Raw genomic sequence first — 26939 nt, forward strand, 5'->3', positions numbered from 1 at the left:
AGTGACATGTCAGACTTAAAAGTACTTTGTCCATGTTTAGATAATTCTAAATCTGATTTATTTAATAACTATTTTGTCAACAAGTTTAAAGTCCTGAAATTTTTCCAAGACTGCCAAGAGCATTTAAAAATACTATGCGTATTCACCACAAATAGCCTGAGACGAACAACTGCATATCTAAGTCTGCATTAAGGATAGAGCCTTGTCCACATTCCATGTTATGGAAACTATTTCATCTTTCTTTGGTGGTGGGAAAAATGGTAACTATGACCTAGCTGTTGCCATACGTTACTGGCCCAATTCCTCACTTGGTTTAGTAGTTTATGTCTCAATACTTAGGTTTCTCATGACATTCTTTCTTGGTGACTAGAGCACAGAGCTCTTAAATGGTTTTCCTCTAATGGAACAATTTTAAATGACACATAACTTTAGGAGGCCCTGAGAATGAATTCTTTACCATGGAGCTACCTAAGCACCCTTGAAAATATAAGAAAAACTGCACTACTACCAACACGTGGAGGACGCACACGCACAGCAACCAGGAAGCAGAGGCAGGCGGCACAGTGATCCCGCATCCCACCTTCCAGCTCCACTAACAGGAGCGGCATTCCACACTGCTCTTACTGCCGAGTATGTAGAAGTAGCAGAAAGCACATCAAAAAAGAAAATGCCCTCTTTAGGAATGAACAGTGCAACTTTTCTACCTAACCTGGTTACCTCAACCATTTTTCCCTGTCCTCAGACACAGTATCTTCATTCCAGGGCCATAACCATCAGACTTGTTCCAACAAAGGTATGTAACTTCAAAAATAAAATATACACAATAGTTAAGTCCCTTTGAAGAGTTTTAACACAAGAAGTACTCCCAATTAAACAGAACACTTCATCTCAAGTTTGCTCACTCTGGTACTGTAAGTCTCAGTAATCTATATTTTCCAACTTAAAACAGATGACCAGTGTTTGTTTCTTAACACAGAAATTATATTTTTGCTCCATTTTATCACTAGAAAAAAAGTGTATTAGATTGCTTTATGAACTAAAGGTAAAATTATGTTCCCAAATGCTTGCTCTCCCTTTGAGCTGAGCTCCCCTCTCCCCAAAGTCATGTCTAGCCAGGGCTGTAGACAGGGCCTGGAGAGTCTGGGCCAAGATAAGCCCCCCCACACACAAGCGCCTAAGCAGACAAGTGCATGTTCTTCCCATGAAAGAGAAAGTCCTCTCAAGTCCCTGAGATCCTGGGAAAGACGGTTTGCCAATCAGTCCTTCCCAACATAGAAAAATGTTCATTACATGTCTAGTCTCTTTGAGAGAGGATTCTCACCAAAGGTCACCTTTGACTTGTGGGGGTGGGTATTCTTGAAGCAAGTAGCTTCATGTTTGGCCCATTGCCCTCAAATCACTGATGTAGCAGAACAGTGGTAGGGGAGCTGGCGCAATCTAAATTTCTGCCTGTGTCCTAGCTGGTTTGGCTCAGTGGATAGAGTGTTGGCCTGTGGACCGGAGGGTCCCAGGTTCGATTCCAGTCAGGGGCGCACGTACCCTGGTTATGGGCTCCTCCCCGGCCCGGGCCCTAGTCAGGGCGCGTGCAGGAGGCAACAAATTAATGTGTTTCTCTCACATGGATCTTTCTGTCTTTCCCTCTCTTCCACTCTCTCCAAAAATCAATGGAAAAATATCCCCAGGTGAGGAGTAAAAATTCCTGCCTTGGGTTGGCCTAGAGTGCTTCACAGTCACTGCACCCTGGCAGGAAAGCACTGTAACAACAAATCCTGGCAGCTAGTCCCCGGTATCCTTAGGCCTTATAATCATCCACCAGGGAGATGGCCTGTCCCAGAGAAAGGGCCATGTAATCATTCCTTTGTTCTGAGACTTCGTTGAAAATAAGAGCTCAGATATGAGGATCTTGGAGGGGAAATGAAAGTTATATAAAGACAGCAAAAGTTGCCGAAACCGGTTTGGCTCAGTGGATAGAGCGTCGGCCTGCGGACTGAAAGGTCCCAGGTTCGATTCCGGTCAAGGGGTTGCGGGCACATCCCCAGTAGGGGGTGTGCAGGAGGCAGCTGATCGATGTTTCTCTCTCATCGATGTTTCTAACTATCTCTCTCCCTTCCTCTCTGTGAAAAATCAATAAAATATATTTTAAAAAAAAAAGACAGCAAAAGTTTACTCACTAATATAATTCAACTTTAGACTTTAATAAGGAATCATCTGTATTAAATGGAATTACCTTCAGAAAGTATCAAATAAGTTTTCAGAAATCAACTCCAAGCTATGAAAAGGTCATTCAGTTTATACACTCTCTTCCCCTACAAATGCTGACCTGAGAAGACGCCCAGAGAAGGCAATGCGTTAAATGAAATTGAAACCTCAGAGCTTTTTTCACAGTAAAGCTTAGAAATGAACTAGCACATGGGCACATGGATGCAGACAGAAAGCTTAGGCAAATCCTATCACCTCTGTTTTCCTTGGAGCACTCATCTAGACAACTGAGTAAAGCAGGAAAAACTAAGCAGTAACCCGGTGTGGATGTGCTGGAGAGAGGATTCCTTCCCTGGCCCTGCTTGCTTCCAGCCCTGCTTCTAAAAACAAAAAGGCTCCCAAGAAGGTAACACTTCACTGGAATACAGATCTACCTTCTACTTTGAAGAAAGGGGATAATGATTGGGGAGGAGGGATGGTGGTTAGGTCAGGCAATGTCAAGCCAGTCTTGTCAGCACTTCACCGAAATGTCTTCATCCACAGGATAAAATAAGTAAAACAGACCACAAATATCAAATAATAACGGTGGGAAAAATAAGGGGCCAGAGATCCAGAGGTTCAATTCTCAGAGTGGAGGAAAAAGGGATTTTAAAAAGGTGGTCTAGAAATGGTCACGGAGGGGCTGCGGAGGCCTGAATCCTGAAGAGCATCAGCACGACTCACCACACTGGCGCTGGCATTAACTCTCAGCCTGCGCAGCCTCTCTCCGACCTAGGCTTCGTGTGTGTGTGTGGGGGGGGGGGGGGGGGGGCACCGTGGGTTTCATCTTCGAGAGCCAATCGAGAGGCTTGGATGAGGCCTTCAGTCTTGCCTAGGAAAAAACAGCTTAGAGAGTTGCCCAGATAGCCGTGTTATTAGTGACTGAGCACCAAATTTCTGGGGAAAATTTGGATACACTTAGTGTCTAAAATAAACTGACGGGGGACAGATTACAATCCTTGCAAAGGGACACCCTCCCGGAATTGGCTGTACCAGGCTGTATGTTGGAACTTGGTTCTAGCACCCACTTTTAACACGTGACTTTGTGATATATGTTTGAAGGAAATGCCCTGCTGTGTTACCATGCTGACAACAATTTCCAACTTTCCCACCAGTAAAGTCAAGCAATTGGGCAGGGGACCCAGGCTGGTGTTGCATAGATGAAAGGGGAAAGAGGGAACACACACCTGCTATAAGGGTGAAAAGAAAATCATTTATCTAAATAGAATAGAAATGAACAAAAACCTTTTAAAACAATCACAAAATTTACAAATAAATTGGTACAAAATAAATAGGAGCGATTGTAAATCTACAACATCATTTGAATTATAAAATGCATTCATTATGACAATCAGCTCATGAAACCTACACGTCACTTGTGCTTTAGGTTTACGTACACAGCTCTGAACACTGTGTTCAGAAAACTTCACTGCTGCAAAGCATGAAATGTGCACTATGACACAGTGAGTAAAGGCTGAGGAGGATGAAAATCACACACAAAGCAGGGTCTTATTTGAGGGCCAAGGCAATGTCGGCATTGGGCCTCAAAACCAAGAAAAGGCATACTAGAAGCCCTGATGGGCAGGCTCCAGAGAGATGAATTCTATAATCCAAGGGTGGGAATTAAGAGGCCATTACTGTTGTAGGGCTAGGCCACCGCCCTGGCTTTGAAGGGAGGGAGGGAGGAGGCTCTGATCTCACAGCTATGCTACTAGAGAATAGAACTAGTAACTAGGAAACCACCTCAAGTATTTCACAGAGGTACCCGAGAGGCCCTGCCACGGGTGAGAAACCTGCCTCCACCCTCATCCCAGACACTGGTCATAGGAATAGAGGTCCCAGTAAAAGGGGCCGGGGACACTAGGACCAACATAAGAGCAGCAACCTATTTAAGACAAAACAAACAAAACTGCTGCCTTCTCGCCCACTTGAAGGGACAACAGAACTCTGGGTCAGGGGCTCCAGAACAGATCTCAGCTTAGTCACAGACGATGTACTAACAGTAGAGGAATATGTACATAATAAATAATATAAAACAAAGCATATACATTTGTGGAATTAAAGGACTCCAGAAACAAGAAAGGTCAATGGACTGATACACTCTACCTTCACAGTAGACTTCAGACACGGCGGTGATGAATGAAGCTAGGCCAGGCTCTCTGCAGAGTGAGTCCTGAGGCCTTACTCTCCCCACTCCTTTCTGCTCTGGAGGCCTGAGACTAGCTGTTTCTATCCAAGAGGCTGGGTCTCCACACAGAGGCACCCAAGCCCCCCAGGTCCATCTGAGTCCTCTCCAGGGTGAGTCTGAAGAGGAGTCTGGCTCCAAAAGAATCCCTTTCTAGTGAATCCACGTCAGTCAGATGTGGGTGGGCAAATGCCAGGAGCTGGCCTGCCAAATGAGGCAAGACAGTGCTCCCGTCATTCTTCCAGTTTGGTCATGTTTAAAATGCTCCTAGGTGTTAAAAATCGAAAACGTGTCTTCACTCAGTCTTATAGTACATGCCGGCTCTGTGTACACAGGCACCTTGGCATACAAATGCCTAGAACTTTACTCTCGTGCCACTAGAACCTTCATTTTCATGTTGCATCAAGAACAGCCTGGTATTTCCCATCAAAAGATATTTAAGACAATTCTAGTGAGATGATGTCAGTGGCTGGCACATCCCGAGAGAGAGCTTACTGGAGCTGAGCCACCCACAAAGATCTAAGAAGCAAAGAAGGTCCCAGCCCAGGATTGTGGGAGAAGAGCTGCTCCAAGCTCTGCAGTTGCCATGAACTCCATCTCCTCCCTGCTGCCCTCAGGGCTGACCAGACAGGATAGACGAAAACCAGCAAGAAAGCATTGGCTGCAGCAGGAATGAAGGCCCCCGTCAGCCTTCATGGGATGGTAACCAGCAAGCCGGGTGCCACCAACACCCCAAACGGAGACAGCGAACCTCTCCTATCAGCCCACGTGAATACAACAGAGAGATGAGAAGATGAAGATCAGCAAGTGGCCCTGAGTTACAAGAACGGAGTAGGTTGCCCACGATACATTTACACCAGAAAGGTTTCTGAATCCCCACATCACTTTCATACTGAACCAAGTCCCTCCTAATTCTGGGCTAACCTACAACCCACCCAGAACAGAATGGAACGAAACCTGACCCCGGACAAGAGCCTGTGTCCTCCACAGGAAAGAGCACCGAGGAAGCCTCATGCCTGCACTGCCGCTCCGCCTGGGGGTCCTCGCCCCTGAGAGAGAAGCCAGGGGAGCTGTCCCCTTGGCCCCTGCCAACAGGGAGCTTGGGTCATGTGATGGCACCAAGCCAACTCTCCCTGGCGGCCTCTTGCTTAAAATGCCAGGGAACAAGGTGAACACCACCCTGTGCCAGCCTAGGTCAGGCCTCTGCCTGGGGTCACCCCTGGGAACACTGGAGGCATCTTGGTCTCCTGGCCCAGAAATAGGGAAGATAGTCACAGATCCCTGGCTGGCTTTCAGAAGATGACAGGGTTGGGGTTTTTTTGTTTGTTTGTTTTTGTTTCTGACCAGCCAGGACACAGGCTCAATCAGCCATGGCCTACTTAGGTCTGCTTCTCAACCTGAGAATTCGAGGGCAGAAGTTCATGGTCCCTGCTTGGCCTAAATACCTGTTGCTTCACTGTCTATGGAAAATGCATTTCTACTTTTATCTATTTTCCTAGACTTGATAAAGCTGGTCCTTTAGTCGTATGGCCCTGGTAGAGCTCAGGTAAAGATGTTCGCAGTAAGTGTTTCATACTGATGGTGTGGAGTTCTGCATTCAACATTTGTACACAAGTTCCTTGAAATAACAGTAGAAAATAGTGAGATGCCCTGCTCCCTTCCACCTGGGGAAGCCCAGCACGGGCACTGAGCTACCTTTGGGAAGTGAGGTGAGGGAGGGAGGAACAGGGCTGAATGGGGTGCCCCTGCAAATTCAAACTCTGCAAGAATCGAGGCGTACACTAGTTGATTAGCACCCAATATCCAGGAACAAATCTTAAGGATTTGTTTTTCTAAGAGTTTAAGTACATGATTTTGGACTTTCCTGATGATATAAAACAGGGAAATAAAGGGCGAGAACCTCTAAGGCAGTAGGTAAAAAGCCACTTTCATTTATAAAAAGAAAGCCAACAGTCCTGGGAACATTTGGATCCTCAATCCAGTTCCATTTGAACCTTTAGGATACCAGGGAGGCTGCGCAGGAAGAGGTTCCACAGCAGGGGCCACAGAGGCCATGGAGGGGGAGGCCCTGGGTCCAACAAGGGCTTCAACAGAATTCAGGACCCCAGGACTTGCATCTGCCACACAGCCCTCCCCTCCATGCTTACAAAGCCAGCAGCCCCAGGAGAGGACGAGCCACATGGTGCTAAGGACTGGCCACTGCACATCGAGATCTGAACTTTCTCTGCCCGACTCCAGTTTACTTTACAGACAGGAACTGTACAGACCTTCTGAGCCAGAATCATTCTCCTGCTGCCCCGAGAAGCAGTGAGCAAGCGTATCTCCTTCCGCAGCCTGAAGTCAGTTCCCAGGGGAGGGGCCTGGAAAAGAAATCTGGTGGCTCACATTGTGATCTGAAGGGTCTTGACATTCCCCAAAGCAGATGTATAGCCAAATGTTAACCTTCGTGCCTCTCGGGGCCAGACAAGAATTACTTTTTATTCTCTGTTGTTATAAAACGGTGTGAACAGTCAAAGGTAAAGAGTGGTTTATAGAAACATACAAACTTGGAGGTTAAACTTCTGTCCTCTGGGAGCCCCCGTGCAAAGCCACCCCTGCCAGCTCCTTTACAGAGCAGACAGAGAGCCACATGCTGAACAGGTAAGAGATTAGAAAGTTCCGTTTCTCTCTGAAGTCAAGGAGGCAGCAGCTGGAATCGATCCTTTCCCTCGACCTGGACTCTCACTGAGCTTTAGGATTTGTAAAAGGAACGGGGGGGTGGGGGGGGGGGCGCCCTGAAAAGACCCCACACAGTAACTGGCTGCAGAGTTCCTTCCAGTTGTGGCAAGGCGCCCCGAGACGGACTGTGGAGAAGCAGGTCGGCCAGGAGAGGCGGATGCACCAGGATCCTCGGTTGGGCTCCCCAGACCATAGGGAAGGCCAGTGCTGACCGGGCCAAGAGTGGCATGGCTGTTGGGGAGAAGCCTTCTGCCCCAGCAAGGCCCAGGTCCCACTTCAGGGAACACTCCCGTCTGCACACCCTACACATAGTCCCAACTCCCATCATACTGGGGTTGTGCTCAGCTAGATGCATCTTGAGAAAGATTTAAACTCAGATCAAAGACACTCCCCCCGCCCCCCCGCATGGTGCAGGGCTCCATCCCATGGTGGCAGGTTGGGGCCAGCAGCAGGCCACAAAGCCCCTTCAGGGGGTGACCCCGAGACCCTCTACCACAAGGTGAGGCCAGCGCGTCCCTCACTATGGCTTGGCACTGAATGAGGAAGACACTCCAAGACTGAAACCAGAGGAAATACTCGCCAACTGTGCATATGGCCCCGGAGACACCACACTGCTGGCCCGAAGGCAAGCCAGCATGTTGCTGGTTATTCCCCCAGCGCAGCTCCCTCCCACAGAGCCACTGGGGCAGCCCTACCTTGAGGGGGGAGGAGAAAACGGGGCCATGGAGACAATGCTCTCTTCGTGGCTAGAGGCTGGAGGCAGCGTGGACAGACACTTCTATAAGAAAGCCAGTCAGTAGGAATTCACTTCAGTGCATGAATGTTGCCAACAAAATGCACAGACCCCTCGGGCTAACACTTAAAACACAGATAAGATCGTTAACTGAGTCACTCAAGTAACACCTCCTGACATTAATTTCACTGCATGTGATGAATTTGGTATTAAAATAAGACAGACACATGAAATGGCCACGCACACATTTGGTTTCTGAATCCCTGTTCGGGGCCAAACTGGCCCTGGCTGTACAGGCGGCCTCTGCGTGGGCCACGCCTGAGGCGGGAGGCACAGGTCCTCGGGCAGGGACACAGCCACGACCGGGCCCCGCGGGCCCGGGGACACGGGACGAGGGACAGTTGGCTCCCTGGAAAGGGGCAGGGGCTGGCAATCCCTGAAGTACCCTCCTTTAAACATACGGGCTTAGAAACGCCTTCTGGGTGTGGAGCACAGAGCACAGCTGGAAGGTCCAACTCCTTCCTGGCAACTACACGCAGCGGGTGGGAGGAGCCTGCACACCACACCCGTGTCTACTCAGCAGCCCCGTGGAAGGTTTCCGTTTGGCATCCATGTAGCAGCATCTCGGGCCAACAAGAGCGGACGGGGAGGCGGGTACCGGGCTCTAAGCTGGGCCGGGAGGCGGCCTGGCCGCCCGAGATGCCAGGCTGTGGGAACGCCGGGATGAAGTCACCTTGCCTCTTGCCAATGATAAACCATGGGTTTAAAATTCATTAACATTCATTTTGGTGATAAAAATTCCTTACGAGTGGGAGCAAAATCACATTCCAAGCACATGTTAAACCTTTCTGAGGGAAAGGGACAGAGTTAAACATTAACTTAGAACAACACTGAGCTCAGAGAGGCGGCTGCAGGTCCCCGTGCAAGCTCCACCCTGCAACGTCCCAGACTTGGCAGGTCTGCGGCAACACGGTTTTCTTCATTTGTCCTTCGAGTTCGACAGCGACACCCACTGGGGCACAGAGGAAGGGTGGGCCACGGAAGGCCCTGGAGGGGCCACGGAAGGCCACTGAGGGGCAAGTCCATCCTATTGGGGTCACATCATGGGGTCAAAGCAGAGTTCAGGCAGGACAACTTAAAACTCTGCAAAAGACACTCTAAAAACATGATCTCTTGAAAAAAATAAATCCCAACAATTTTCAACTTCATGCAAATCAAAGGAGGAGGAGAGTGAATAACAAAAGGTGCAGCTGAAAAAATAAACATGATTCTATTTGGGTGGAAGTTCATTTCCAAAATCTCAAACGTCAAACCCCAGCCCTCGTTTCCACTCCTGCCCTCACCGACCTCCTCTGCTGCTCCCAGGAAGGGGACAAAGTCTTTGGTCTCAGGATGTTGCAGGACGCAGCATGGCACACAAGCTCACACTAACGGGATTCACTGTCAGACAGGCGAGGCAGGTGGCCTGGCCCAGGATTTGGGGGAGGGGGCCTGGGGGCGCCCTAGATGGCGCCTTCATTGTGTAGGCTGTGATTGGCCTTGGTGTGCGTCACACAGTTCTGTTCATTGAGCAGGTTGGCCGTCTCGTCTGGCAACCCGTCGTGCAGCTCCGTAAGAGTCAATTCAATTTTAGTGTTTTCACTGTCTGAAGACTGAGGAGTTTTGTCCATCCGGGATGCCATCAAGGCATTTTGGTATTGCTGTCTTGAGATCTGGGGCCAGAAGATGGTACAGAAAACAAACCAAGATAATGCTTAGTTTTAGGTTCTCTTGTCTGGACATCGTATTACACATCAAGTCCCCCAAAAGGCCCTTAGTTGTTTCTCTAGAAAGTCATCCTTGAGTACAAACTGAGCCACTTTTTTTTAATGAGAAAATTTATTTAGAAAGTCACAGAGGTGGTAGATGTGAGGAGGTGAGCTGTAGAAGGAATGGGCTCAGGAAACGAGTTACAGAGGCAAAGCAGGGCCCTTGGAGCTTAGGCGAGGGGAAGGGGAGGCGGGAAGGTGCAGGTGTGCTCCCAGGAGCCAAGCGGAGCCACTTTTTAAAGTTCAAGTTGACTCTGGTAAGCAAGTCAGTTTTTACTGATTTAAGCCATTTCCAAATTTTATTTCAAAGCTTCCCAGAGATTAGAAAATGGAGCTAGGCTTCCATCAGCTAAAGCTGGCTTGTTCTCCGAGAGGCGTCTTTATTTCAGACTAAGGAAAGGAGCCTGTCCCAGGGCAGAAGGTCAGTGGAGGGCTCTTCCCACTCCTTCCTGGCCAGTCTTCCGAGTCTCCGACCTCTGCCCTTTCAGGACCAAGCAAGTCTCTCGAGTCCGAGCCCATGAAGACCTGTGAAAGGCTGTTCTGTTTCTTAGAGCTGCAGCTCTCCTCCCCTCACACGGCCACACCTGATTTGGCAGCTCATTGGACAGAGCCCACCAAGGACATACATGTGTTTCCCCACCTGAGTCCTGGACACAGTGGCTGGAGGCAGGGCACCACAGGGTGACAGGGACTCGGTGGAGGGGCTGGGGAGCCAAACGGCTGGCTGTGGATTTGACCTCGAACTTCCAGGTCCAGCCCAGCGGCGCTCTCTGCTCTTACCTTAACAAACTGGAGATCAGAAAGGGCGCGCACTGAGTAGTCGGGGATGTAGACTTGAAGGAACGAAGAGTTGAGCTGATTATTGCTGCTCCCCAGCGAAGGTGTGATTGCATCAATCCGGTCACTTCGACTGAGAGAGTCTGAGTGATTCAAGCCACACGGGCGAGGAGGGGACTTGTTTTCACCTGGAAATGGAGAGAAAAACACACACCCAACCACTGTTAAAGTGAGGTAGATATGAACAATAAAGGCAGCCTTGTGTTTTCCAGACAATAAAAACGTAGTCATTAGGAGACAAGCGTAATCCTTCTGCCTGACGCCCCAGCCGCACAGCTCCCCCCGCAGGCCTCCCACAGGAGCCCGCTGCTTCCCTCAGCGACGGGTTCCACTGGGATCAGCTGCGCAGCCTGTCGAGTGCGGGACACGGTCCTCCCCAGTCTCTGCCGGACAGGCCCCGCGGTGCAGGAGCACGGCGCCGGCTGCGAAACGCACAACCCGGGGAGGCACGGCCCAAGCCAGAAGCAAAAGCAAAGAGCTCCTGAGGATGGTCATGAATCAGTGTGTGTTTTAAAGGGATCACACCCTACCTCCCAGCCAAACCCATTACCTTTGTCTCTGACTCCAATAAAACCCCCAGCAGGCAGCCCGAGGTGGCTCAACACCAGGAGACACCAAACCCCTAAGAGGTTTAGGTTACCTTAGGTGCTGTGTGATTCGTCAGTGAGACAGACAGTCCAGTAAGTCTGAGTGATGTTGCTCTTAAATGCCGGTTTCCCACTGCTTTTAACATACATTTCATTTAAAATAAGACCTGCCCCCTTGCCAGGCTTCTCTCATGTTTGCTTTTCCAACCTATTCCACAAATATGAACCGGTGCCCACACATGACAGGTCCTGAGGTGCACCATGTCCTAGGGCTGGAGGGGACCAGTTCTCCCACCTGAAGGTTAGCTCCTCTTTGCAATGTGTCCTGACAGATGCTCCCACAGAGCTGGCCCTCAGCTGGTCCCACCCTTCAGCTATGGGAAGATCTACCACCGCGCCCATCAAAATCTGCCTCCCCAACTTCAGATGACAGCCGCCCCTTCACTCTATGGAGCTTTTGTGCCCCTGCTACTTGAAATAGCCCTTAAAAGCTCAAAGACAGTATGTTCGCCTTAAATCTCTTCTCCAAGTTAAGTACTTCAGCTCACGTTTTACCACCTGTCATCCCATCCTGACCACCATCTGAGATTTCATTCATGAATGTCCTCCCTATAATGACACCCAGAACAAAACATGGGAGCTACTCGAGGAATGTCAAATGAAGAGTTCACTTTCTGCTAAAATTTTCATGTCACCACTTTCCCCACAATTTCCATGTCATGAACCAATTTTCCATTTTTAGGCAAAAATTAAACTCATAGTAGCAGTTCTTTTGTTGCTTCCACTTAGCTTCTAAGAGAAAAAGGCAAATTAAAAATTTATCAGATGTTTTCTGTTTAGCAGAACGGAGCTTTGATCAGATGCCCCAGTGTTGCAAAGCCTCAGATTCCTTACCTGTAAAAGGCAGATAATAACAGTGCCACCTCACGTGGCCTGATGAAGATGCAAATGAGATAATGGATGGAGTGCTCAGCATAGCATCTGACTCCGATTAAGCACCTGACAGATGAGCCTGGGTAACATTGTTGTGTTCTTTCCTGTTAGCTCCTCCCTCTCCACCATGCCTGCCCTCACCACCAAGCCTTTCCTACTGGTGGTGACGTCACCAGCTGACAGACCCCCCAGCTCTTTGAAACAAGAGATCCCACTGTATCCCTGAGTTTTAGTCCAAAATCACATCACCATTTCTACAGATATCTTCAAAATGGTGTTTCCTTCTGTGTGTGACAATGTAAAGGTGATGAAAATGAAACATTTAAAGGGCACTTTGCTTACCGACCAGACCCTGTGTGTTGGCAGGCAGGTATCAGAGGCCTGGCGCAGAGCCTCCGAGTCTCCTGTTATTTTGTCCTGAGGAGGATCACAGAGCATTTTCTCTGGTCTTCCAGCATCTAGACTCGTAGGCAGCTTCCCCTCCACCCGCGCCTGGCCTCACAGCCACAGTCTGGAGAAGCAGGGCCAGCCTTCCCTCAACATGCAATGACATGTATGTATGTTCACTGGAAGGAGAATACGGACTCTATATGGCCTCCCTCCTGTTCAGGTCATGTTTTGCTGCCGAATTTATGTGCCAAGATGTTAGGCAATTATGAAAACAGCTTTCAACTTTAATTCCTCTTTATGTCTTCTCAGAATTGTTTTCTGGTTTTGTCTTGCCTTTTAAAATTCATCCTACCTAGGCATCCTCTCTCACTGCTAGTAAGCTAGAAAGATACAATAAAGAGGCGTTCCCAGCCTCTTCCCTGGGAACCCCAGGCACGGGTGGAAGAGGCTGGAAATCTCCGGTTTAACCCACCCATTTCTTAGGAGTCATGCTACGGTCCTGCCAGATCCCCGAGTCCTGGGCCTGCAAACGCAGTTTGCTGCTACTGGCTCAGCTGAGAAATCTCTTAAGTTTCATGGGAAATGTTAAAAAGTAAAAGACATTTCCATGAGCTTCATCCAAAAGTCAGTCCACTTCAGCTTCTGTGACATTTTAAATAGGTGGCAGATGCCAGCAAATAAAATGGGGAGGGAAAAAAATCACGCATACATATGCACAGATACATACTAATGTGCATACATGTATGTGCACATCCACATGTATGTATAGTCGGCCAAGTGGTTCCATTCAAATAGCCTTATGAGCACGGCCAGTGTGGCTTGGTGGTTGAGCATCGACTCATGAACCAGGAGGTCACAGTTCGATTCCCAATCAGGGCACATTCCAGGGTTGCGGGCTCGATCCTCAGTAGGAGGCATGCAGGAGGCAGCCAATCAATTATTCTCTCATTGATGCTTCTCTCTCTCCCTCTCTCTGAAATCAATATACATATTTAAAAAGCCTTATGAATTATATCTTACCCCCAAACACCCCAAACTTTTCAAAGCAAAGATGTGAGGGAACATTAGTTCCTAAGACAAGCATTGCCTCCTTTATCAAATATCAGCATTTTAGAGTTTTGCTGAAATTGGCTTATGAAACACAAATTTCATCACTCAGATTTTAAAAATCTAAGCTGTATGGAACAAAATAAATACAGAAAAGTCGTCCTATCGAATAGGGAAGCCCAGCAATTTTAATTAAAGAAAGATTAAGGCTTTGCCTTCGTTTTTAGCAGCTGGACATGTGAGCCAGGCACAGCTGACCCTCCTGCAGGGCAATCACCAGCAGCTGGTTAGGAATGTGCACGGCACTAACTTCAAAACAAAGGGGGGGACAGGGGCAGGGCCGCCTGCCCAACGGAGGACAGGCTGCAGGAACCCGCTCGCGTGGACGCTGGGAGGACGGAGACAGGAATGCTGTGGATTTACCACGAACAGTCAGTCCCTCAGGCGTTGGGCTGTGTGTTCTGTGGAAGCGTCCTCGGGTTTTGTGGTCCTTGGGGCTTCTGCCTCCACACACATGACTTTGCTGAGGTCAGAGAAAGAACCAAAGTGACCGCCGTGGCTGCTCTGCAAACCCCAGGTGGGCAGTGTGGGCGGACAGGTCCCTCTTCCTTCCCGCGTTTCCTACCATCATGTTCCCAATCCCCTGCCAGCATCCCAAGCCCTTTCTGCACCTGTTGTGGGCGTATATGTTCCTGAGGAGCTCATATGAAGGCACAGAAACATGGAGAGCTAGAGCTTACAGAGAAACCGAAGGTGGCTTCGGGGGGTGGGGGGCGCGGGGGCAGGGAGGCAATCAGAATTATGAAAAAGGAAACATGCAGAATTACCTGGAGAACCTGCTGCTAACAACTCTGTCCTGCTGACAACAAAGGTACGAGACAGGGACAAAGGAACTGAAAAATGGAGAAAAACAGGGTGAGACCATATCGAAAGGCAAGAAAGGAGACCTCTGTAATCAGGGGACAGGAGTGGGTACCAGTCCTACCAATATGAGCCAGCGGTTCCAGAACTGAAAAGGCCTGACAGAAACAGGACACACCGCTTTCCAGGAAGAGGGGCCGGGGAGGCCGAAATCCTGGTCGCCATGCTTCTTTCTCACCTAGAAATCTCTAAGCCATACGAACACCCAATGGGACATAGCTCTGAAGGTGCTCTTCTGACCACTTAAGTCACAGCTAGCCACAGCCAGGAGCCTCAAGAACAGGACCCGAACCGCCGTGCCAGCACCCCCTGCGCACTCCCAGGACAGCCTACAACTCCCTATTCAATTCACTTACACCCTTAGTCAGTCTGACTGTAATTCTGACTTGATGCTTTGAATAGCTCTGGAATACTCTGAAATGTCCAAGTATTAGAGGCCAGTAAATAAAGAGCAACGTGCACAGACTTCCTGGCGAGGGCAGGACAGGCGTGCTCGTCACTGCCTACCCACACAGGGAGCTGCAGCCACCTGGCCGGAGTCCCGGCGGCACTGCGTGCTGGGCAGGAGTCTTATCTGGGCAGGTTTGTTTTTTAAACTGAGGTATACTGGACATATAACTGGGCAGACCTTGATAACAGATTACTGTAGGATTTTTCTAGGCAATCAAAATTAATAAAAATATGATCTTGAGATTACTGTACTAATTGCATCTCTCGCACATACAAAATCCCAAATCCGAATGGTAAAGTCGAGGACAACACTGGGCTTTGTAATAAGAGGCTATTAACGAAATCCCCTTCCTTCCTGGCATTTCCAAACAAGGCAGGCAGCCCCCAGTTGTCTATATGAAGGCCTGCTCTCAATTCCTCTTCTGAATGGGACTTAGCCTCACATGAACCCACAGTTCAGTATCAATAAAAATGTACAATTTTCTCTCCCAGCTCTGTTTTCAAAACTGCGTTGTGAATCTATTCTGCTCACGTGGGCTGATCTGAGGTTGGCTGCCAAAAAGTCGTCACAATGTCAACACCTGTCACACCAACGTTCCCTCTTGTGCTTTAAAGATTACGAAGCACATGTGAGCATCACCACATCGATGCTTCCAACAGTCACACGACGTAATCTTGTATCCTCTCAACAGTGAGGAAGCCAAGGGCCTTTCTCAAAGTCTGGCACCTGGCTGTACCGCGGGTCTTCTCGGCCGGCGAAGAACCTCCCTGTCCTCATGAGCAGTGAAAACAGACGACCTTCGCGCACGGCCGACACCGCCTGATGCCGTGGGTTTGATGGGGCTACGTTCACACTGGGTGCTCGTCAGCATTGACAATGGGGCACTGGCCCCTGTGACTCAAACACCTGCCCAGGGAGAGTGAGAAGATGCCTCTGGAGCAGGGGAGGCTTGGGGGTGTGAGAGGATTGACGCTGCCCTGGCCTCTAATCGTAACATCTCAGTGTCTGCGACATCGTGTGGCACAGCTGAGGACCAACATCACAAAAACAGACTTGTCTGGAAGTAGCCCCCCCCCCCCCCCCTTTTGAGACTGTTTTTCAGAAGTAACAGTGGTTTTTAGGATAGGCTATTGCAAAAGTTTTCTAGGACAGCCTGTCATTTGACATTTAGCCACAAGGTGGCACTACGGCACCTCTGTTTGCCTGCCTGCCCCATTCTACACACACACACACACACTCACACACAAGCACACGCGCACAGCAATGTCGATAGGGACCATTCAAGTCCCATCCCCGAGGTGAGCCAGGTACCCGTGTCCATGTTCCCACTAGGACAAGCTCCGCTTGCTGGCATCTTGTGCAGAGCACTTAGTTAATGGCCCATGGCACAGCCACCCAGAACTGGCTGACTCCAGATAAGAGCTGGATATAGGTCATAAATATATATTAACAACCTCATTCATCCGCAGGAAAATGCAAATTGAAAAACCTCCAGAGCAGTTACCATTGAGATGACGCGGCGATACCGCGGGTGCAGCCACGGAACGTCCTCAGGACAGGTGTGATGCGAACACTTCGGAAAACTACTAGAGCTGGAGAGACCCTCATACCTGTGAGCCCACAATCCCACTCCGATGTACAGATCCGGAGGGAGGCCCACACGTTCATCAAAAGGCAGCACAGGAGTGTCCATCACACAACCACAGCAGCCCCAACAGGCGGCCACCCAACGCCCATCAGCAACGAGAAGAATAAACGCAGCTGGGCACGCGCACAACAGCACTCCCAGCAACGAGAAGAAATGGCGTCAGCGCCTGTGACAACACAGGTGAGCGTGCGGGCAGCGCTGGGTTAAAGCAGCCGGACGCAGTAAATTCACCCTGAAAGGGCGTGTGGGGTGGCGGAGGGTCCTGTGGGGCCAGGGATGTTTGGTCTCTGATCGGGCTGTTTGCACCGGCGTGCTCTGTTCGTGAAAGTTCACACAAGTACATGTACTTATGATTTGTGCAGTTTTTTTGTACACACGATACACTTCAATACGAAGGTCAGGAAGCATAAACAGGGCTAGCTGCAGGCAGGGAGAGGAAGGCGGCCGTAGGAGGACGCTATTTCCCAAAGCACGGCTCTGCCCTCAGACTGAAGGCAACTCACCTGGGGAGGCCGTGAGGGCCATGACACCGTAATACGAAAAAGCACTGGCTTCAAACTTCATACCTTCTTTCCCAGCTTCTACTTCCACTTTACCCTGTGAAGAGAGAAGGGGGCGTCTTCAGTCCAGCACGTGAATCCACGTGCAAACCTGGGCCAGACTTGGTCCTGTCTTCGAGTCTGACTAAATCCCTTCCCCGCAATCCCAAGTCAGCAACGCCCCTGACCATCTTCCCCCTGAGGAGAGGTTCCTTCTTCTCAAACGTGAAAACCAGGTTTGGCTGGGGATGCAGAGGTGGCAGTGAAAGTGTGATATTTAACTTCTCTCGTCCACTTAATATTTTCCCAGCATCCTTAGCTGTGGATTCCTCAGGAGCCCCCCCGGCCATGAGAAGACGATGCTCTCACTCCGTCGGGAAGGCTCAGGGATGGTGGCCACGCTGTCCTGTAGGAGCCCAGGCTGGAGCAGAGTCAGGGTCAAGGGTCAGCACGTTTTGTGGCCATGGGACAGAGAGGACTAAACGGGTTCGCAGGGGCGCCCCCTCACTAGCATGGTCCCCTGAGCAACTGCTCAGACGTCCTGCAGGCCAGTCCCCTGTCGTCCAGACTCCCCAGGGGCACGCACCACCTGGCACAAGCTCCTTGCAGCCCCAGAAGCACCTTAAGGAAGTCTCCTCCCTCAGGACAGGACCTCTCCCAAGGTTTTCCCTTTTCCTCCCTTTCTCCAACTGGTCTCCATCTCCTTCCCTCTTACCAGTTCCTTGGGACAGACCTCCCTACCGGTCCCTATGGCCTTAGGGTCGACCAGAATCCCTTCGCGGGAGATGCTCAATATGCGCTTTCTGGGCGCCTGCAATACCCTAGTGACTGAGCTGCACGTCTGGATCTCCAAGCCACGGCTCAGAACGGCCCTGACTGCCTCTGTGTGAGAGGGGCCTTCACGGTGGGCAAACAAAAAGGCACCGTTTACTGAAGAGGAACTGTGCTAGCCAGTCAGTGCATTGATTAACTCACTTAGTGCTCCCAACTCAGAAGCAGACACAACGACCCGCCTCTTATAAGTCAGGAGTGGGGGCTCAGAAAGATTAAGTAACCGAAGAGCAAGCTCTTCACCAAGATGCGACCTATGCCACCCACCAAGGCAACTCGTTTATTCGGATCACTCCCTGTTATTCTAGACTAAATTCCCGATTATGGGAGACCTTTCTCAAATCACTTCAGAAAACGACCTGTTGTCTCTCTTTTAGGTTCTCCTTCCCTCAATGGCTATGTTAGTTTTACCAACTCCCACTAATTCTCTTGCCATAAGAAATGAACGGATTATTAAAATCAACCTGCACGTAGGTGCTGAAAACCTGACCATTCCTGCAGGTCCCAGAGCAGACGCTGTGGAATCCAGTAGGGAGGGGAGAGCACATGAAAACCAAAGATGCAAAGCAGTACAGTTTTTACTGAGGGAAAAAAACCCAGTAAGAATATAAAGAATTCAGCCTGGCCAGTGTAGTTCAGTGGTTGAGTGTCGGCCTATGAACCTCCAGGAAGTCATGGTTCGATTCCTAGTCAGGGCACATGCCCAGCTAATGGGCTTGATCCCCAGTAGGGGGCATACAGGAGGCAGCCAATCAATGATTCTCCTCATTGATATTTCTATTTCTCTCCCCCTCTCCCTTCCTCTCTGAAATAAAAACAGTTTTTAAAAAATATAAAGAATTCAGAGAAAGAAATTACTTCCCTGTTGTTATATAAAGGCAATTTTATACAGGAAATAAAAATCTGAGGAGGAGGGGGATTTGATTGAGCCAAGAGAAGGGAACAGCATGAAGGAAGGTCCAAGGTCGGTGACAGCAGACTGCCAGGCTCACTGGGTTTGCACAGGGAAGATGGGCAAGAAGGGTTTGGAAGAGCAGTTTGGAGGGCAGATTAGACTCTGAGCTCCTGAGGTGATGAGCTAATGAGGTCAGGTTCTTGAACAGAGGAATAGGTTTCAGGAAGATAAAGCCCAGACTTAACTAGAGTGGCAACCACAGGACTGGAAAAAGATGAGTGTGGATAAAGAATGGACATAATTTGGTGAAACCAACAGGGAGAAAGAAGGATAAGGGAGAAGAAGGGACTCGATAGTCACAACAGAAGTTGGCCCTTTGTGAATGGAAATGGACACCTTGAGTGGAGGTGGAAAAGCCGGGAGTGAGTTAGGGTCAGGAAAGCCAGTGCACCAAACTGTCATTTAAACTCCTCCACAAGTCCTTTTAATCCAGCACTTACACTATTTATAAAACCCCATGGCATCATCAGCTCAACAGTTCAGAAAACTCGCCACATTTGTATAAATATACACATGGCATAGGTATTCCAATGCAGGCACATATACACATGCCTTGTCAAAAATATCTTTATGTTAGAAGACTTACTTGTAAATGGGCAGGGATTACAAAGTCCCTCTTCCATAAAATCTATTTTGAGACCCGTCAGCCAGATAATGGCTCTCTTCTATACCAACAGAGCATTACTGAATCACAAATGCATCAAGACTAACCATATAAAAATTGACAACTGAAAGCATCATAGTTTCTACTGTTACCACTGAAATCCACAATGTCAATCCTCAAAATTGTCCTAAATAATCATTCTTAATGTAATCCAAAGTTTCTCTAGGTTTAAGGAATACTAGTACTCACATCTAGCTTTATGAGAAACATGAATAATTATTCCCTCACTGCAGTAAATCCTCCACAGCCCCTCAGAATTTTGAGCTTGTCCATTTCCCATAAAAGAAAAACAATTTGAAGTTGAACAAAACTAAGGTTCGTAGAGGAATCGGGTTTGAATTAGAAAACCCTGCCAACAGATGTTTCCAAGAAAGACTGTATGAAAGTGGCATGTGACCAGTTAACCCATGGATTTTTTTACAGTTCCTCACTTCTGCTTCCAGATGCCACAATATTGCCCAAGCATGGGGCATGAAACAACACTTTCCCAAGTTTCTGACACAGATATCTGATAAGAGTTCCTTCCAAACAAAGAGAACCTTCTTCATCCATTTAGATAATTGGGGCCTTGCTGGACTCATGTAAATTTTAGGGCCTACCAAGTACTGACTACACTCTTATAATGATACCTCCAACTCATATCTTAGAAGTAAGCAAGAAATATGAGAATGCTTAAGGGGCTAGTATTCTTGTATTGAAATAAAATCAAGATTTCCTACAAAGTAATTCTTCAATAAAGAGGTACAAGAAGTGAATAAAAGTAGCATTTTGTTCACTCTAATGTTCATGTTGGTCTCCATGCCAAGGACGGTGTTCTATTAGTCATACTGTGATGTTATCAGTGTCTCCTGATAACTCAGGCACCAGAGCCCCAAGGAGGGTTCACACTGGATCGACCTTCCCACCTTACATAGTGGATTATGCTGTAGTGAGAAGGAAACAAGTCACCATTTCCATGAGAGGCTGTGATTATGACATCAGTTCCTCTGTAAAATAGTCTGGTTAGTAACCAGGAATAAAAACTATAATAAATGAATTATTTAGATAGTACTAAGGGAAGAGATAGTAAAATATCTCCAGGAAACTATGAGAACAAATCCTAAGGAGAGGACGGGCGGTGGGGGGAGCGGGGATAAAAAGAGGACCCAGGGAACTCAAGACACTTAAATTTTAAATGTCCAGCCAAGATTTAGACACGTACAGGTAATTCCCCGAAGTCTTCAAAAAATACTAACAATTGAATTCACCCTTCTTCATTTGACTCAGGGCCTCAGCAATCACTGAGTGCCCTTCAGTATTGGAAATTAAAGTAACTAATGGCATTGCTTATATTGGAACTAGTGGTCCGGTGCACGAACTCGTGCACATTGAAAGGAAATTAACTAGAAGAAATATTTTAATATCACTATTCGCCCTTTCTCTATAATAGAAGTGTCAACCAAATTCACGATCAACAATGACAGATGGAAACACACACATGCGATTGGCGCCAACAAGAGCTTTATATGTATCACACATGCGTGAGCCAACTTAGCCTTCTATAGATATAGAATAAACTTGCTTAATCAGACCTGCTTTCTGATTTAGCTAAACATTTTCCCAGCCCAGTGAAGCACCCCAACTTCTCTTTCAGGTAATTGTCAGCAACACAGCAATAAATATCAACACAGAGCAGATTATTATTGTAGATCACACAGGGGGAACAAAGGGTAAAATGTTACCTGCAGCAGTGTTTGACTATATTCTGCGCAGTGAGAAAACCTGAAGTCATTTTCAAGTTCCACCACTTCTTACTTCTTTTCAGTCAGGTCAAGTTTCTAAGCTTTCTAAATCTCCGTTTTCTGGCTAATGAAAAGAAAATAGGGTTCTACCGAGTCTCCTATCTACCTACTCCAGGACTTCTGTGAGGATCAAATGAGATGAGGTACGGGAAAATGCTTCACAGACATTTGGTTACAGTGTAAAGTGTTTGCACCTGGCTATAAAGCAAGTTGTGTTCCTGGGCTGAAGAAACTCCAAGGAGGCTAGCTGCTAGGGAGAGGAAGCTTGGTTTTGCTACATGATGTCATTACCCGGACGGACACTTAGCATATTAGCCTTTTATATACTAGTATATAGATTATTTTACGGAGATGAAAACGGGGAGATGAAATTCTCCCACTTACACGGCTACCCCAGAAGTATGTAAAATCCGACACCCATTCACCTAGACCAAATCTCAGAACTTGAAGGGTGGGTACTCAATGAGATCAAACAGCTACTGAATAAGTCTCTGACCTGCAAAATGAGAACGAAGTAGTCTACAGGTTTGTTGCGCTGGTAGAGGTAGTATTCTGGGGCTTTCTTGTTCTTCTCATCATACTTCAGTTCCTGGATGACATTGGGGTGCTTTAGCAGCCTTAGAAGGATCTTCTCTGACATCTGGGATGGGCTAAATGCTTCTACTTCTACAGATATAAACACAACTTGACATTACACTTCAAATGGACAGAAAATGTTAGACTAGTGATTAAGGTATTTGGGTAATAATACTTGGAATTAAAGTGATGCAATATGGATTAACGAGACTTCCGTTTGGTGATCCACTGGGGGCAGATTACCTGGGAGAAATTAGAAAATGCTGCATTTTCATATTTGTTTCTTTAAAATTCTTCCTTTTTATGCCAAAACCGGTTTGGCTCAGTGGATAGAGCGTCGGCCTGCGGACTGAAAGGTCCCAGGTTCGATTCCGGTCAAGGGCATGTACCTGGGTTGCGGGCATATCCCCAGTGGGGGATGTGCAGGAGGCAGCTGATCGATGTTTCTCTCTCATCGATGTTTCTAACTCTCTATCTCTCTCCCTTCCTCTCTGTAAAAAATCAATAAAATAAAATTCTTCCTTTTCAATCTGTCATTGGTTTTAGTTCTCATAAGAACACTCTAATTTCCTGACTGATACAAATGAAAATCAACCGGAAGCAGGCTCCTTGACTGCCAGGATGTCCTTCAACAGCCACAACAGCCTGACTGTCCAACAACAGCCAAAGGAAGAAGCAACGGTCAGGAAGCATCTAGCTGTGGGTTAGTACCAGGTGCACAACGCAGTGCCCCACATCTCCATCTCCCATTCAACTGCCCTGAGAAAAGTCTGGGAATGAGGGACACGGAGAGACTCGGGATAAAAGCAAGGCACGTGCACACATCAACATGCACTCCAACTTGCTAATTTAAAAAAGTTATGTTCATCTATATTTACAAAGACATACATTTTATTTAAGATAAAAGCCAAAATTACTGATTTAAAGGTGTTATTCTGAAACTGGACTTTACGGTATCTCAGAGGCAGAGTAGGATAACATTTCGTTTTAAATTGTGGTTCTTGGGTGATGAAGAAGAATATCACAATTAGAGAAAGAATAAGCAAGGAAGTTAGAAATACTGCTTATAGGTTTTTAAATGTTTTAAATGATGTTATATATGAAAAATATAAATTCTGTATTAGCTTCTGTGCTTTTTTGTAATAACAAAATAAGATAGTACGTTGTAGAAATTTTGGAAAATACAGAAAAAGACAAAGAGGACAATAAATAGTGACCTATAAACCAACCACTGTGAGCAACTGGTGATGAGCGTTTCCTCCCAGTACCTCGCCTAGGCCTGTGCCTATGCATGTGTGTACGTCCAAAAAGACTCTATCACCTTCCTGTACACACAGATTTATATCCTGTTTGTCCTCACTTTACATTAAATTATGAGTATTTCTCCATGTTGTAAATATTATATTGTGAGCATTTCCGTTTTCTGAAAACATGATTTTAAAAAGTGCACAACATCCCCTCATGTGGCTGTTGTTGGCCTTCTTTTCAAAATATTCTAAGCGTACTGCCCGCAGTTGGAAGGTGCTGGCTGCCCATCTTGGACACAGACGTCTTCTACAGGTCACGGGGTACCTTCAGATTTTCTCTCACTTCCCCTGGCCAACAGAGCTCAGCCTTTACCTACAGAGCCACTGGGGATGTGAGAAGGGTTAGTCAGTCTCTTAAGTTCATTCAACCTTGACCTCTATGGAGCAGTCAGTGCCGGCTGGGTTGGTGTTTTTAACAATGTGCACATTTGCCTCCTGGAATGGGCCCAAGTTAATAATCTGATTTGAAGAGGCCGTCAAGAAATCCCTATCAAAGTTCTCAGAATTTCTGATTTCATTAAATCAGAAAGATTTCACTTTGAAAATCTATTTTTCTTCTTTGTAAGTCATAGCACCTGTGTTATCACTGACATCCACTGTTCCTCCAAGGCAAGCTGAAGAGAGAATTACTCAGCTGTCCGACACACAGCGAGGTGGTGTCTGGCTCGCACTGTCAGCCTACTCCGCCAGCTGGCGCTCCCAGGGGCTTAGCTGGAAGCAGAGGACCTGGCCTACTGTTCACATGCAGTGTGGCACTAACATTCATCCTTACCTTTCAGACCAATTAAAGTTACTGGTCCACCTGGTAAATGTCTCAGAGAGTTCATGCCGACACTGAACATAGGAGAGGAGAGAATTTAAAAAGAAAAAAAACTAAAACAAAACACAAACGTGGCATTGCTTTTCACCCCATTTCCCAGTCTCCACCCCAGCCCACCCCAGTCAGCGGTGGGTGAGAAACACTCGCTTCGGGGTTGGTAGAGATTTCAAACTGTGATAAGTTGCACTTGCCTGTTGCTAGGAAACGGTGCATGGCCAAGAGAAGCTGTGGTGATATTTTAACCTTCATCTCGCTGTCTGTCTGCTTAAAGGCAGAAAAATCTTGCTTTCTTTCACGATGGGCCACTTTCTTTTTCGTTCTGTTATCCGCTGAGCAAAGAATAAGAAAAAAGTAAGCAAATGCATTTCATTCTAGATCAGGGCCCCTTTTCAATGAAAAGAACAAAATATACTGCAAAGGCTAGAAGAGAGAATTAGTCAACTGTCCAACACACAATTCTCTCCAGATTGCGGGCACTGTACGCACAAACGCCACATGGAAAGAGGACAGAAGAGAGAATCCTCATCACATCAGTGCTGCGCGGTCAGAACGGCAATCCAGAGTCAGTAACAGGCAACCTGATTAGTAGCAACGACAAATATACCTCATGGTTTCTTTAGCGTCCTTACAGGTACCTGACTGGGCAGCCTCGAACAAAACCCTCCCCACATAAAACCTATGTAACCCATAGCAACCGAGGATGTAGCCTAGGGCGCATGGTCTCCTGCTCCTGTGTCACTGTTACAGAAGACACGAAGGAAGTGTGTCCCTGCCTCGGACAGGCTCCTAGCCTGTGCTGGAAGATGAAACAAATATCTGAGCGCAATCTCTTAAGAAACAAAACAAAACACGTTCATAGAAAAGCACTTTAACAGTAACATCTGTAGCCCTGGCCAGCGTGGCTCAGTTACTTGAGCACTGTGCTGTGCACCGAAAGGTCACTGGTTCAATTCCCAGTCAGGGTGCATGCAGCAAGCAACTGATTGATGTTTCTCTCTCACATCAAAGTTTTTCTCTCTTTCTCTCTCCATTCCCCTCTCTCTAAAAAAAAATCAAGACTTTTTTTAAGTAACATCTGTTAGCTTCATTTCTACCCAGATCACAAGATCCTCAAGGTCAAGCAAAAATGAAGAAAGTGATCCAGAACACAAGTCAGCAAACTTCCTCTGTAAAGGACTAAGTAGTAAATATTTCAGGCTCTGGAGATCATGCAGTCTCTGTTGCAACTACTAAACTCTGCTATTTAGCAAAAGCTGCCATATTGAATGAATTAGAATGGTTGTATTCCAATAAAACTTTATCACAGACATGAAATTTGAATTTCATATCATTTTCACATGTCACAAAATAATTATTCTTTTTTTTTTAACACAATTTTAAAATTGGTAGCTTGTGAGACACACGAAAACAGGGAATAGGCACTCGTGGACTGTAGTTTGCCAACCCCTGATCTAGAAGGTCTAATGCAAAACCTGTCTTCACGTATTTTTCTGGACAAAATAATAATCAAGAAAAACACTAGATTAAAGACAAGGACTCAAGTGCTTGCTCCTTTCCCCAAAATCAAAAGTCTTTGCACTACCATTTCACGTCTAGGGCGAAACAGATGGCTTACTAGGCTTGTTTTGGGGAGAAAATGATCACAACTTATACTTAAGTTCTTCTATCTCAAATTCTTTTGAGAATCAGACAGTATAAATCAACACAAAGATGTAAAATAATGTTCAAATGACAAAAGTCATCATCTCTGATCACCTATTTAATCAATATACAGGAAACCACATGTTCAGCATTTCATATCAGTAAGTTACATTAGACAACACTTTTGTATGAAATCAATCTAAACAACGTTTGAAAAAAGTTCACTCAAGTACAAATAGAAGATCTCATAAATGTCTAAACTACCTTTCTTATGATGAGTAATACCCCTGGGGAAACACATAAATACACAAATACACACTTGGTATTAAACAGTCACTGTGAGGAACAATGAAAAAAATGTAGACACGCATGACAATATTCTGTATTATGTGACCTCTGACTACCCTCCAAGTGTTGAAACCACATAGACACTGGAGTTTTTTAAGAACACTATAGAGATGTGAGGGGAAAATAAGATACTTCTCAGAAGCAGGTCACTGGCTAATTATAAAATCTGTTCTTTTAAAGGGTATGTGGGAAACTTTCTCAATTTTAAAATAAGGGACATTCAGTTCTAGTGGAACTGAATCAAATCACTTTGCCCCGAGTGCCTCGGGCCATTTGAATGATCCGTTCCAATCGTGTTTCAAAAACCAAACGGCCGGCGCCCGGCTCTTTCTCTATCCCGCCTTTGAGACCCCAAACATCTCAGGCCTTGGGACACCTTTGGCAAGAGTGAGGCTGAGGAAGGTTTAAGCTGCACAGTCCGACGATCCAGTTGTGGACTCAGATAGAACAGGATTCAGGTTCAACACTCAGCCCAGGATCCAGCCTACTCCTGGGCAGTGTGAATGCTCCCCTCCCCCGCCCCTGGCACATGCTACTCCCCACCCCACCCCAAAGGAACAGAGAAGCAGAAAAAGGGAAAAACACATTTTATTGTGTACCCCACCCTGTCCTGCCTCCTATACCCCACCTCACCACCACTGCCCCAGCAGAACCACACTTGCAAACCTCACCTCTACCCTCATCTATCAGAGCTAGAAAATTTAAACCATAGCTACTCGTCAATAAATCCCCTCACTTTTTAAGTACTTGAATTATGACCTTAAGTAGAAACAGAAATTTATCTGAAAACAATTTATCTAATTGTGCAAAATGAATTTTCTGGTCAGGCCAAGTAATGCCCAGATGAATGGTTGGAATCAGCTGGCTTTTCAAAAAAAGAAAGAAAACCACATTGCCACTTGACATTACAAGACCTGCCCTGCTTGCCCCCCTCTGGTGAGGAGACTGGATACACCGACTGGTCGCACACAGCCTACACAC

At 47.1% G+C, this 26939-nt stretch overlaps 1 protein-coding gene across 4 annotated transcripts in view; it reads right to left on the reverse strand.

Annotated features, from left to right (window-relative positions):
• Positions 1 to 3472: 3472 nt before the first annotated feature.
• Positions 3473 to 26939, reverse strand: part of CNNM2 (cyclin and CBS domain divalent metal cation transport mediator 2) — a 112712-nt gene continuing 89245 nt past the window's right edge. The window contains exons 3-8 of one of the 4 annotated variants that reach the window (XM_036336105.1): positions 24161 to 24298; positions 21763 to 21932; positions 17000 to 17093; positions 14304 to 14369; positions 10463 to 10647; positions 3473 to 9586 (exon numbers count right to left, since the gene is read on the reverse strand). In XM_036336105.1, coding sequence (XP_036191998.1) covers positions 9377 to 9586; positions 10463 to 10647; positions 14304 to 14369; positions 17000 to 17093; positions 21763 to 21932; positions 24161 to 24298 — 863 coding nt within the window. In that variant the 3' untranslated portion in view covers positions 3473 to 9376. Of the gene's footprint in view, positions 10208 to 10462; positions 10648 to 14303; positions 14370 to 16999; positions 17094 to 21762; positions 21933 to 23921; positions 23984 to 24160; positions 24299 to 26939 lie in introns of those variants that run through there. The other 3 variants (XM_036336108.1, XM_036336106.1, XR_004972129.1) reach the window with 3 other exon arrangements.

This window comes from Myotis myotis, unplaced genomic scaffold (genome assembly GCF_014108235.1).
Source record: "Myotis myotis isolate mMyoMyo1 unplaced genomic scaffold, mMyoMyo1.p scaffold_m19_p_15, whole genome shotgun sequence".
NCBI lineage: Eukaryota > Metazoa > Chordata > Mammalia > Chiroptera > Vespertilionidae > Myotis > Myotis myotis.